Below are 14,219 nucleotides of genomic sequence, written 5' to 3' on the forward strand. Positions count from 1 at the left end.
TTTGCTTGTCAGTTCAAAAAAGCATTAAAAAAACAACACGTACACCTCTACATGTTGTACGTGCATAAATGTACTGTGCACACAATACTATCATCAATCCTCAGACTGAAGTCATCCTAAGCATTTCATAGTGTTAACTTTTTTCGCCGACACAGGAATGGCATGTTTCAAATATGCATTCAGTTGTTCTTTGTTATGACTGAAATACACAATTCTGCTGCAAACCAACTTTCTGCCCGTTCTCAAGTTTAAAAAGCAAATATGCTGTGGTAAACAGTAATGACAGTGCAGACCTGCTCAGTTCAACAGGAAAAGATGATGAGATGCTGCATAGTTACTCCAATGACAATCCACATACATGTAGCCATTGTTAATCTTACATATATCATTCCTGCTAACAGTACTTTTGCACACCATTTTGCCATAGCTGAACTGAGGGTAAGTGTAAGAAATGAATCATAAGACCAGATACAATTGACCTGAAAACTCTGGAACTGCTCTCCTCACTAGACTTGACACCATCTTTCCCACTTTGGACACTGGATTGTTTTCCTGTTAAGAGAGAACAACACAGAGCATTATGCAACATTTTGTAAAACACTAGTTTCCCCTATAAGCAGTATACCAAATAGCAGGTTATGCATCTAGCAAACCCAGCAGACAAAGTTTTTGGCAGCAAGAAAGTAAAGGATATACTTTTACAATAGGTAATATATATTTCTCACTAAAGTATTTATTTTATATATTTATAAACGCATGCTAGGAATGTTAAGTCATTGTTAGTGCTTTCAAAACTGGTTGAGCACAAACTTTAACCCCCAAAAAGTAGCAGCAAGAAATTCATAAAATAGGTGTCGACTCAGCTGGGAAGTGTTCTGACAATGACTTAGATGTCAACAAGAATTAGCCACAAAAAAAGTTTTCATGGGTCAGCAGCATCTTTAACTGATAGCTTTGTACAATATAGGGTATGAACACAATGTGATCATGAGACTGTTGCTGTAACCTGTGCTTTATCATTTAGATAAAGGAAGTATGCCATATAGAGTGAAATGGCAACTAAAAACAAGATTAGATTATTTTATCCCTGAAAATTACCAGACCGACTCAAGAAACAAATGTTCACATACCAGTGCCAGCACACCAAAAACCAAAATGCCATTGTCCTGTGAATCAGCAGCCATCTTCATAAGGATCTGTGACAATGCTGTTTGATATTTCAAAATATTTTCCCCTTCAGACACAAGGAATACGTGGATAAAAGTAAAATCAATCATTCCTGGATGAGGCCACGAGGGCAGGAACTGACTGTGTACAGCATAGACCTTGTTGACGGTGTCCATGCTGGTGACCTCGCTGTGCACCATGATGAAGGTATTGGCCCCACTCACATCCACATCATCTCCCATTTCAGACAAAGTCTTACTGGAAGAGTGGTGCTCAAAAATCTGCCACAAAAGGATAACCAACCCTTCAAATGATTAAAAAAATCAACTTAAGCAGCATTTTAAGAATTTTTCTCTTCATGTAGTCACTTGGGTAAGAGTTACACAAATCCCATCATAGGTGATCTGCTTATTAAAAAAACCTAATAACTAAAGACCTACTCTTTCATACCTTTTTCTCATGTTTAAATGCCACCCAACAGCCTTAAAAAAAGTATATCTCCATCTTTGCTCACCATTGATAACCTCTGTCACATTTACATAAGTACCACGGCCCTGGTTCATACCAGACAAGAGTGCTATGTCTGTCATTAAGCCAACAAAAAAACCAAATTTGCTCTTGGATGTTAAGAATGTGTGATGCTGGCTGATAACATTTTACCTTCAAGTGACAACTTTCTAGTTCTTCTCTAATGCTTCCTGCCAAATCTGGGTGATTTTTGCATCCTGTTAGAACAATTCTAAGCATCCTCTCTGGAAAGAAAATAAAATCACTGTATTTATGGTTTTTTTTAACAAAAATATCTTTAAGGAAGTACACTGACAACCACCAACAGACATTTTTACTGACTAAAGCTACCTTACACACCCCCAACACATCAAAACTTTCTATTTGCTAAAAGTTAACAAAACCTAAGACTCCTAGAGCACGACAATAGGATGATCTTTAATCACTACTATTTAACTATTCTTTGAAAAATCCAGAAAGATAAAATAACAGGCAGATGGACGTAAGAACAGACTGACAGACAGTGATGTGCATATGATTGACAATGATTACCTCTTAAAACTGATTCTGCAGCATACAGGTCTTTCTTGTAAGTGACCTTTAAACAAAAGAAGACATCTGAATGCAGTATACCTGTATACATATGTTAGCAATATCAGACTCTTGACTATTCAAATGATCCCCAGAAAGGCTCATCATCAATTGATATACAGGCAACTATCTATAAAACCGTTGGTTCAGGTTACTGTGATCCGGCATGTAATATTCAGGCAATGCCCATACCTTCCATAAATCAGGACTTCCATCCAAAATGATGCCATGAACACCTACATACTTCATAGCTAGTAACAGGCATTCTGTGCCATGATCAAAGTCTTCTGATGTACACTGCAAAAAAGTAGACTGCAATAATTGAAAGTCAACCATGAAATTTTTGTTTTTTGGGTGTTTCATATGTAAAGGATTTGTCAATTTGCAAAAGTATGATAAAGCAATATGTGAGATATGGAAGAATCAGTAACTCAACTAGTCCTATGCATGCGGTGTATACCACTAATTAATGGTGTTATTACTGAACACACTCTTGTGTACACTCCTGTACCTCCATGTGTGTGAGTACACACATGAATGCACACACATACTGTTTGTGGAGGATAAAAAAAACCCTGCTGTACCTTGTCATAAGCAGCTGAAATAACACTAGTTTGAAAACCCTGCGGCATTTCACTGGCAACATATCTTGTTCGATCAAGAGATTCCACAAGCTTCTGATCTTCATTCCTGGCAATTACAGTTGAAATTAAAGGGCGACAAACCCCTGCTGCCTGCAAAATATGCCAAGACACATAACTAAGATAACTTGATATAGTGCATTCTTGCTTATAAGGTGTATGCACAACCAAAACAAAAAACAAGAAACAAACCCAAAACCCCAAAATCCAGACAAACAGAACAGCGTCTTGACACATGGTCCATATTACTATCAATGAAATAAATTTCTGACTTTTTCCAGGAGAAACTTCATTCTTCTAAGGGTTATCAATGATTCCTTCGGGGAACAAGAAGACTTTGGTGTTTTTTTTTAGCAATAATTATAAAATTTAAAAACAAAACTATTTTCATTAATTTCAATGTTTTTTTTCTATATATATGTGATGTACAAAAGAATACAATGCAAACAATAGTCTCAAAGTAAGTGAAGATGTTCTTTAATTGACAAGACCTGCTTTACTCTGATAGACATGGTGATTGTCTCTAATGTAGCCATATTTCCCACCCACTTCTCAATGTTTTGGGTCATTCATTCAGGTTTTGATCTTACCTTGATAAGAATGCATCTAAGGGAACACCTCCCAACCACCACCACCACATGTTTAGTCTGCAAACTTTGTGTGTTTATAGCCACATCCTAATGACATTCCCTTCCTCTCTTTTTTTTTTTTCAACCTTGAAGGACAGTGAAAAGTCACAGAAGCAAGTGCATGGACTTTGCCAACTTCCTGCTCTAAAACTTAAATCTGGTTGGAGAACAACTGATTGATCTGAAAGCTTTTAAACTGTCATCATTCTAGAGGGTAGTTTTAATACCAGTTCGAAGAATGTCAACTTATGTTGACCATAAGTTCTACACCATCTGTCTTAGTGCAAGCTCTTATAAACTTTGCACCTTTTAGCAAAATTTTGCAGTAATCCTGGCAGATCCTAGAATAATCTCAGCCTTTAATTTTCAGAATAACTGCACACTGAATTGGTACCCATCCCATGTTTGAAAGTTTTCTTCCTTGCCACGAAAAATACCTTTAAAACTTGATTTGTCATTGTGCATTTATTGTAGCCATGGAAAAAAAAATGTCTTAAACTTTTGATTTGAGAGCCCCAGCTGACTGAAATATGTTAATAGCCTTAACGGTATCATCAATGTACAAACAAACAACGTGCTAATGCAAAAAAGTTATATTCAAATTAGAAGAGGAAAGTATTTTTCATGAATTTCTTTAAATATTGACTTGTCCAGGAACTGTAAATGATTTTTCAAAATAAACTGAATTTTCAAGTTTCCTGATCCATATGTACTCTTTTGATATCAGACCCATATTTTTAAAAACTGACTGCAACCACAGTTTATATTTACATCATAAGTCTTAGTTATGTGTAATTACACTTTGGTCATATTTTAGTGTACATAGGTCATATGTAAATGGACGAATAGAAAAGTTCTTAAAAGAACTAATTATCTAAATTAATAAGAGCATACCCCATGCAGATGTGCCATCTCTGCAACTTTTTGTATGACATCACTTGATACCAGTGGGCGGACTGCATCATGGACGATAACTACATCAAGATTATTACAAACTATAAAACAGAAAAAAATGCATGGTTACAAGCCAAACACATCCATGCATCAAAGCAAGTGAAATCATTAATTTAGGTATAACATTGTTTCACATCAAGCACAAGCTGTAAAGCAAATGCTCAAAACCTTGAAAAGACATTATTCAGGATGATCATGATGGATACAATGAAAGACTCAAAACATTATTGTGCTTCATCAAAGCAATCTTAAAAGTCCAAGCACTTTAACAAAACAAGGAATGGAAAATCAAGTAAAACAGAAGGAATCAACAATGCACACAAAAAAATCAATTAATAAATGAAAAGTCTAACAGCCTACAGAAATAAAAAGCCCTGTCAAAAGAAAGACAGAAGGAATCATCTATATATCACAAAAGAAATGAGTCGACTTAAATATCACGAACACAGCAATGACCACCTTCTCACACCACTGCTGCACTAAACCAATGGACTGAATATTGCAATGATCTGTACAACTTCCAGCCAATAACATTCATTAACATCCTCCAAAACTGGTCTGATTCAACCATATGACCCAACAGGGCCAGAAGGAAGCAGATTGGCATTAGTGCCGTGCAGGTCAGTGACGCTTCCATCGCCTTTGCTGACTGTACGGGACCTAGGGCTATTTATTGATGCAGAGCTCTCCATGTGCAACCATGTCAGTTCTGTTGTGGCAAAGTCCTACTACTTTTTGAGGACTTTAAGGTAGGCTATGGCCGATGCCGACTCAAGCTGCTGCCAACTCACTTGCTGTGGCTACCGTCATATCACGATTAGACTACTGTAACAGTGCATTGTGGGGTATACCTGCTACTCAGTTGGATCGACTCCAAAGAGTTCACAACACAGCCGCCAGGATTGTCACCCGTGCAAAGTCGTCCACTGAGCACATCACCCCGATCCTACAGAGCCTTCACTGGCTCCCAATGAATAAGCGTATTGACCATAAAGTACTTTCTATTGCTCAGTCCTGCATGTTTCAAACTGCTCCAGACTATTTGCAAGAGATAATTCCTCCTTACCAGCCGTCGCATACCCTGCGCTCAGGCTCCCAGTCACGCTTCTGTCTCCCTGCAGTGGAAGACACCAACAGGAAGCGCACTGGAGCCAGGGCCTTCAAAAACGCGGCACCTAAGCTGTGGAATGCTTTGCCATCGTCACTCTCCACCATCACATCACCAACCACGTTTCGAAAAAGGCTGAAGACCCATCTGTTTCTTTCAAAACAGTCTTAAACAACCAAGAAACACTTCTGTCTCTATTTTTTACTTTCTTGGTGTTTTATATATTTGTTCACTTTGTTTTTTCTTCTTTTGTTTTTTTTTGTGCGCAATGAGCATTCTTCTGAATGGATACCTGCGCATTACAAATCGACATCATCATCATCATCATCATGACACTGTCTTAAGTCAAGTATCGGACAAGACTGCTCCAGATCTCATACAGGCAGCAATACCAATGACTGTATGAAGCATGGTCACCACCCTTGTAGGACACATGCTTTCTTGCAACAGTCATTGGTGCAAGCTCGTTTGGTTTGGTCATGGGACCTGGCACAATACTCTGTTTAAATCCATCATTCAGAGTACCTCAATGCCAAGGTGAAAAGAGGAAGAGTTGGTTTGCAAATGTAAAGGATAGGTCTGGCTGCTCCATGAGGACCTGCTCACCACCGTCCAGTTAAGAAAGGGAGGGAGGAATAAATGAATGAATGAGAATAAAGCAAACAAATTCTAAAAAGTGGAGCCCCAAAATAAAATGAGTAACTTTATAAATATGATGCAAGTGAAGCCAGCATACAGAAAAAACCCTGAATACACAGAGCAAAATAAATTACAGGGTATCAACAAATCATAGACTATAGAGTAGTTGACATTCAAATTTCTGCATTTATACTTACAAATAATAATCAAAACTTTGGCCTTTAGATTTAGCTTTTTGATCCAACTTACTATGCTGCAGACTTTTCAAACCCAGATGAATCGATTGATGTCTTGTTAACCCTCCATGGATAACCGATACCTTCCCAAAACCAAACCTACTGGCCATGTCTTTCAACATGTCTATGTGATCCATACATGTTGAAATGACTATGTGCTCAATCCACTGTATCCTGTAAAACAGCAGAAAAGATTAGTTGGAATAAATTACATGTGGTTGGGTAAACTTTAAAGTTACTCCTTTATACTTAATTTAATTTGCTGTTTGGCTTGCATTGCAATTTTGTTTTATGTACTTGAATGCAGACGCACACAGGTGCATGCTCTCTGTTGTTTCCTGTGCAATGTATTTTATAATACTGTAATGGGAAAGATCAACAATGTGTGTGGAATGTGGGCTCTGTGACCGTGTGGGCGTATTTCTTTAGTCAAAGTATAACTGCGTGAAACCTTTGAGACTACAAATAAACGAAGAGCTCCTACAATGAATGCTGAGGAGTTAGGGGTGAGTAACCGAAAGGATTGTTAAAATCACGCATTCATCACGACGAAACTGTAAGCTAACGCTGTTTTGTTTCGTCGACTAACCAGCAGTGAACAGTTCCCTACTTGTGGAAACAATCAATGGTATACGCGATGAGAGGACGTCCATTGATTTCATAAAACTGCTTCGGCATTGGCATATTCATCCGTTCTCCACAGCCTGCAGCAGGTAGCACTACGCCCACACGCATTTTCATCTCTCCGTTGTTAGTCATTATTTTTTGCTTCTAATGTTAGACTAAAGTCTGACGTGGAAATCTCGGTCTGGAACTTAGAGCAACGCGGAGCATCGCTGATCTTTTCGCGCATTCGATGAAACGTTACTTATGATTGGTCAACGGGTGAACCAATAAAACTTTAGATAGCGATACGGATACCTATTGAGACTTTTTAAAAAACGATTGCAACGATGTGCTAAATTATTGTCAATAATTAATATGCTGTTAAACTTTGACGACTAATTTATCAATCAATATATATATATATATGAAATACCATGATGTACTCAGTAATTTTCATTAATTTAATTATTTGACTCATGTACTTTAACTCCGCCTCCTTTTATTTGGAGGAACTCTCTATAAGTGAGTGCGATTTGGTTGTTGAAGATGGCCGATGAACACATCGAAGACGATGCTGGAGAAGAATCTAAGAATAGGATCATCTTCAAAAAGCGTACAAAAGTCCAGGCTCGTAGACGCCAACGGGGTGACAGTAGTGAAGGTTAGTGTAGGATAGTTTACATTGAAAATTTTACATTAAAAAAGTCTGAGCTCTACCGGTTTCTCAGGGTGTCCACGGTGTTTACTGAGTTAGATCAGAGACCGTGTTAGAGTGTAAATGTTACCGTTTCAGGTCGGTGCATTACCTGTGAAGCTCAGTCTGAGAGTTTTGATGCTAGACAAGAGTTATGTGTACATAGTACATAATCTTTGAAGAGAGCACACTGAAGCAGTTACATCTTAGTTTAACGCTTTCTGTATCAATTAGGGGAGGAGTGTCAAACTCAATCACACAGGGGGCCAAATCTCACATCACACACAAGGTTGCGAGCTGAACGTTATTACTTAAGTCCGATAACTTTTTATTGAACAGTAGAAAACTAAACTTTTTGTTATTAATTTTATGTAAACATAAACATTAAAACAAAGTTAAAGTAATAACAAACCAAGGCTTAGCAGTTTTTGTTCTTAATTTACTTCGTCAGAAGTGGACGTTTGACATCTTTTCTTGGCAACAAGTTGGTTTATGTTTTGAGTAAGTTTCTGTGTTGTGGAGATTCTCATGATGGACTGCAAGTGTACATCAGTAAGACGACTCCTGTGTGATGTTTTGTTGATCTTCATCATAGAGAAAAGTTGCTCACACAGATATGTACTGCCAAACATGCTCAAGATTCGAGCCACATGTAAACAAAGCTGGGACATCGTTTGTGGGAGGGAATGAGTGAACTGTGCAGGCCCCAAAGAGTTGTACTTAGCCTTCAGTGACTCATTACACTGCAGTTTCATGAGCTCCATCTGCAAATGCACATGTGCAGTTTTCACGTCAATGGCAAATGAGTTGTGAAAGAGTTGGAACTTGTTTTTTTCTGCACCTCAGTCACTGAAATGGCGTTTAAACTCAGCACAAAGTCAGTTCAGTTTTTCAGAAAAATGTGCATTTAGGAACACCTTGACACTGACTTCATCCATCACTGTTTTGCAGCAAGGAAAGTGAAACAAGTAGCATTGATTCATTTGTGTTTCCCTTAAGAATAACTTCACTAGAAATGCCTTCACTGCATCATGCATGGCAGTTATCAAGTGGTCCCATCCCTGGAGCTGCAGATTCAAGGTGTTGAGATGAGTGGTTATGTCAGATAGAAATGCCAACTCACATTTCCACTTTTCATCCTGCAAGTTTTTTGGATTCTTTTCCTTTGCTGCAAGAGAGTATGCAACAAAGTCTTTGCTTTTTTCAGTCAGCTGTGTTTTTACATCAGTGGCCATCTCACAAATCCGATCAGCAACCATGTTTCTGCTGAGGCTTACATTTGCAAACATTTGCTTTTTGTTTGGACACCTTTTCTTCATCACATCGCTTGCTGTATTCGACGTGAACTATTCTGTCATTTGCACTTCTTGTCGCCGGGCCATTTACAATGATTAACTAAAATTCTTTCGTGGGCCAGGTAAAATTTCATGACAGGCCGGATGTGGCCCACAGGCCACGTGTTTTACATTCCTGAATTAGGGTATCAATTTGTTAGGGGTAATAGATTATTTCTTCTACCTGCGTCTAGATATCCATCACTCCTTCACCTACCTTATCAGCAGCTATATTTTTTGTGCTTCTTGAACCATTCAAGTCTCGATGCCAGAATAAGTATGTTTGTTTCACTATTGGGATTTTGGATTCATTAACACTTGCTGCTTTAAATACCTTTCATTAAATTTGATCAGAGGTTATGACTGCATTAGTTATATAGAATATGAACTAGGCTTATTACTGAAATTTGTTGTCATTTTCATTTGTTTGAACTACAGAGGGACAGAGAAGTTCTTCTGATGATGATGGAAATACAGCAGTAAAAGTCAGCCGCAAAACAAATAGAAGAAATCCTTTGGTACAGTCAGTAAGTGTGTATAATTATGCTGCTGTTATTTTTTAAAATACATGTTACTTAAATTGAGATTGGTTGCTACTGTTTATTTGGCAGCTGAGGTTATTTGGTTGTCAGGTTGTTATACAGGTTATTCTAGTTAAATGTAAATGTAAAGTTACAGTGATTCCTTGTTTATCGTGGGAGATGCATTCCAGAACAACCCGCAATAACTGAAAATCCACGAAGTAGAAACAGTTTATTTATTTATGTATTTATACACTACATAAAGGCTTTGTAAACCCTCCCCCATATTTTTCAACTACATAAACCTTTCCCATTTCCTTAATAACCATTTTCACACTGCTCATGTATTGTACCTTTAGAGTAAAAGGAAAAAAAAAAGAGCAAACACATAATATGTACTGTAGAGTAATACAGTACCTGTAATAGAACAATAAACCAACAATCTCTCTCTCTGCCACACACACGATGTACAAAATTGTACAATGTAATAACAATGTAAATAAAAGTACAGAAACATACAGTAATAACAGAACAATAATTTTATAAAGCTCCAGCCTGTGTATGTGTTGCCTGTGCATTGTAGATCGATGATGATGAATATTTACTTATGATGATGACAATGAATGCTGACAATGATAATGAATGATGAGCTTACCGGGCTTGAAGCACCACTTCATCAGGTGGTTTTTCTTCTGCCTTGGGCCCTTCAGGAGCAGGGACTTCCGCTAAAGGCACTAGCGAATCAGACTTCTTTCTGCGAGTTATGAACATCGTTAGGGGGAGTTGCTTACACTGTTTTTTTAGCTAGGTCAACAGGTTCTTGTAGGGTATCATGTGTTGTTTACAATTGTGAGTAGGCACTTAGCAAGCAATGCTGGTTCTCGTTTCAAAGTCAATACATGCACTATTTACTATAATTCATATTCATTTTATTATTTATAATATTTCTTTATTGTTAGAATTAATATTAGTGATATATTTTTATATACTTTGGGCTTTTTTCATCTAAAAATTTATATAAAAATTTTTTTCCACTGATTACACGAAGAAGCGTAGATCCACAAATCATTTTTTCCATTAATTTCTTATAAAAACGAAAGGTGAAGCACAAAGTGGCGAGGGATTATTCAGTTACATTTTGAGACAGGTTCATGAACATTTTGCTTGATAAACAATGTACTCGAATAATAATAAATAAAATGACAGAATATCCAACTTGCATTTTGGGTGCATAGATGCGCAGCATCTCTTTGTTTGTTTGCTCTGTGTCTTTTTCACCATCTCTATTTTTGTGTTTTTTTTTATGCACTATATGCTGAAGAAGTCATCAAATCTATGGCAGCTGTTAAATATTTGTTGCAGACAAAACGAATAAAAGTTGAAGAACACCATGCCGCAAGCAGTTCTAGTGAGGAGGATAAAGAAATAGAAAAGCCTAGCTTATCTGTATCATATAAGTCAACTGGATCTGCTGTAAGATGTTTTTTGTGACACCTTTCCCCACTTCTTTTAAAAAAAATAATTTGTGCAGGTTATGGTTCTGTGCTTGTATCTAACATGTTGGCATTTTTTAATCTTATTTGTCACGGTAGCCTACACATTTCATTAGGGAAATATTCTCACATGGTCATAGGAGATGTTTCACTTATATTTACATATACATGTGTCTGCACACTTATTCATTTATTTTTAAATTAACTTTGTGCTTTTGATTTGTTTCTGACTTTCATTTGTAGAAACGAGTAGGTCCTGAAGATATGGGAGCCACAGCAACATTGGAAATAGAGACAGAAGCAGAGAAGGATGCACAAGCTATTTATGAGCGCTCTCTTCAACTTCAGAAGGTTGGATCTATTTATTTAGCATTGATGTTTATTTTCACACAACCTTTTATTTACCTTCTGCTTATATATTTATATGAGAGAGAGTGTGTATTTCTCTTGCCTGAGTATTGTTTTGTGTTCCTTGATTTAATTACTTTTCATTTGGTTCCTGTATCTAAGGAAGTCATTTTCCCCTCCTCTCCACAAAAGGTTCTTAACTGATTTATTTGTAATGATGCATAGAGTTGGTTTGCCCTGTATTCAGGAGCTCAAAGGGAAGGAGGATGACAAAAAGTACAGAGGACTCAACAACTATACCCAGTTTTATGAGAAGAAAGACACAGCACAGGGCAACGCAGCCAGTGGGCATGTTAGGTAGTACCACACCTCCTTTACATCTTTTGGTTGCATAATAGCTAATATGTCAAGTAAGCATGTGTGTGTGTGTGCAGGCGCTGTCAAGGTCCAGAAGGTTTGTTGGAAATGAAATGCATCCAGATCTGAAATTGTAATGTTGTATTTTCAGAAAGGGACCAATTCGGGCACCAGCTCATTTGCGTGCTACTGTGCGATGGGACTACCAACCTGACATATGTAAAGACTACAAGGAAACAGGCTTCTGTGGTTTTGGGGGTGAGATTTTCCTTACTGGGTTACATGTTGATATGAAGCTTGCATGATTTTTTATTTTTATTTTAAGTGAGAGTCAACAATGGCTGTTGCATTTAGTGGGAGAAGAGGACATCATGTGTTTGTATCAAGGTACTTGTTTTGGGAAATGGGAAATCAATAATGAGATTTTTTTTCACTTTAACCATTGCTGAAACTAACCTAAGTTATTATACAGGTGCACTTGTTTGTTTGTGTATATATATGCACACACATAGACTATAACCATAAGTGCACATATTAAAAGTATTGGCAAGGAAAAAATCAGCTTTAATCAGCTGCAAGTCTGAAGCAGAAATATGGTACAGATGCTTTGATAGCTTAAAATTTATTTTGGCATAAATAGTGAATGCGACTTCAAGGCCAATTTTGCTTTTCAGATTGTGGGGATCACATTTCACTAAGTCTTCATCACTAAATGACATACATTGGTATATACTTAATAACATTTATGACCATAGTTCTGATGCTGCTTTCCAGACAGCTGCAAATTTTTGCACGATAGGAGCGACTACAAGCATGGATGGCAGCTAGAGAGAGAAATGGAAGAAGGTCGCTATGGACAAAATGGTAAGCAGGTTGATTTCAGTCAATAACTAGGTTTTACTACAGTGTGCTCATCAGGAAAATAACATTTCTAAGACTTTATTTTATTTGTATGTGTGTTGATTTTGTCATTAAAAGAAGGTAAAAGCTTTCTTCTTTTTTCCCCTGTACAACAGATGAAAAAAACTTCGAAATAAGCAGTGATGAAGAGGATCTACCTTTTAAATGTTTTATCTGCAGAAAGTCCTTCACAAACCCCGTCATCACAAAGTAAGCCTGATTTGCTTTGTTCTAGGCCTCTTGTTTTTTTTTTGCTACCCTTTTTTTTTTTATCTGTCAGCTTGAGAAGATCATTGGTGGTACATTACATCATATGCCAAGTGTGTTATAAGGATAACATGAGATTTGTTGATAACTGGTTGCCATATGAAAGATATTTTTCCTTGTCTATATAAAGTTTTTAGAAGGCAATCTACACTTCCATGATATGAACTGATACTTGAGCTTGGTCTACATTTTACGTTTATTTTCTGTAAATCTGGGAGGATGTATAAATCCTGAATGCCTGCTGTATTTGTGCAGACAGAAAGTAGACCATCCTATAGGAATTGTAATGATTTTAGGTCAAAAATTAAAAAAAAAACATCTGGTCTGATAGACTGGGCAAGTTTGAGTTTAGTCTCACAGAGATATTTTATTCAAGGCTATTATCATATGCCTAGTCACACGAAGAAACAATGTTTGCAGGTGTAAGCATTACTTCTGTGAGAAATGTGCCCTAAGCCATTACAAGAAGTCACAAAGGTGCTTTGTGTGTAGTACCCAGACCAACGGTGTTTTCAACCCTGCTAAAGGTGAGTGAATTAAAAACATCCTGCAAGGAGGCAGATTTAGTAGCTTGGCTTTTGCCTGTAACCATGGCAAGGATAAAGTTGCTACATTATTTTCTCTGTATGTTAGTTGTTTTTTTATAATGGACAGTACATCCAGTTAGTTTTGCAGGATTGAAATCAGGTCTGGCATCTGAGCAAGCAATTCGTTAAAGTGACGAGAAGACAAGGCATCAGGACTTGCTGTAACCATTTACAAAATATTTGTCTTTGATTACTCTCCTGCAAGACTTCTGTGAAAGAGAAAAGTCACATTTGATGTTACTGTTGTGGCTGTCACATGTTATGTTCAGATATAACATTAAGTACTTGTTGCTGTTGCTGCTTTTCAGACCTAATAATGAAGCTGAACAAACGAAAGGAAGAAGGCAATGATGAGGTTACTCAAACAGACGACTCAGCAGAAGTAGAAAATGATGAGCCCAGTGAAACCGAAGAAAACACTTGACCTAAATTTTTTCCCCATTTTGACAATTTAAAAAAAATTTGGTCACACGTTTTGTGTTCCAAGTTGTTGTTAACTATGTACAAGGCACCTTTTATTTTTTGGTGTCAGGGACTTCAATGTTTAATAAAAATGTTTTGTTCAGATGCTGCTTTTGCTTGTAGTTTGTCATTTATCACTTGTATGTTGTCACTTTTTATTAATGGCATAAGCATGCTT

The 14,219-nt window shown here is 37.2% G+C and overlaps 2 protein-coding genes across 3 annotated transcripts; one reads left to right on the forward strand and one right to left on the reverse strand.

Annotated features, from left to right (window-relative positions):
- Positions 1-52: 52 nt before the first annotated feature.
- Positions 53-7,327, reverse strand: LOC112556523 (D-ribitol-5-phosphate cytidylyltransferase-like). 2 transcript variants are annotated; one of them, XM_025225604.1, is made up of 9 exons: positions 7,083-7,327; positions 6,486-6,646; positions 4,430-4,530; positions 2,850-2,999; positions 2,458-2,562; positions 2,227-2,272; positions 1,828-1,919; positions 1,131-1,448; positions 53-552 (listed from the first exon to the last, which is right to left on the reverse strand). In XM_025225604.1, the coding sequence occupies exons 1-9, from the start codon at positions 7,229-7,231 to the stop codon at positions 457-459; spliced, it is 1,218 nt and encodes a 405-aa protein (XP_025081389.1). In that variant the 5' UTR covers positions 7,232-7,327; the 3' UTR covers positions 53-456. The 2 variants fall into 2 exon arrangements, with proteins under 2 accessions (XP_025081389.1, XP_025081390.1); XM_025225605.1 differs by having other exon boundaries at positions 7,062-7,320.
- Positions 7,328-7,427: 100 nt separating this feature from the next.
- Positions 7,428-14,151, forward strand: LOC112556524 (RING finger protein 113A-like). The gene is made up of 10 exons (XM_025225606.1): positions 7,428-7,739; positions 9,545-9,633; positions 10,990-11,100; positions 11,364-11,471; positions 11,716-11,825; positions 11,977-12,083; positions 12,600-12,689; positions 12,842-12,935; positions 13,413-13,519; positions 13,888-14,151. Exons 1-10 carry the CDS (start codon positions 7,625-7,627, stop codon positions 14,001-14,003), a joined length of 1,047 nt encoding a protein of 348 aa, XP_025081391.1. The 5' UTR covers positions 7,428-7,624; the 3' UTR covers positions 14,004-14,151.
- The last annotated feature ends 68 nt before the right edge of the window (positions 14,152-14,219 follow it).

This window comes from Pomacea canaliculata, linkage group LG2 (assembly GCF_003073045.1).
Source record: "Pomacea canaliculata isolate SZHN2017 linkage group LG2, ASM307304v1, whole genome shotgun sequence".
NCBI classification, from domain to species: domain Eukaryota; kingdom Metazoa; phylum Mollusca; class Gastropoda; order Architaenioglossa; family Ampullariidae; genus Pomacea; species Pomacea canaliculata.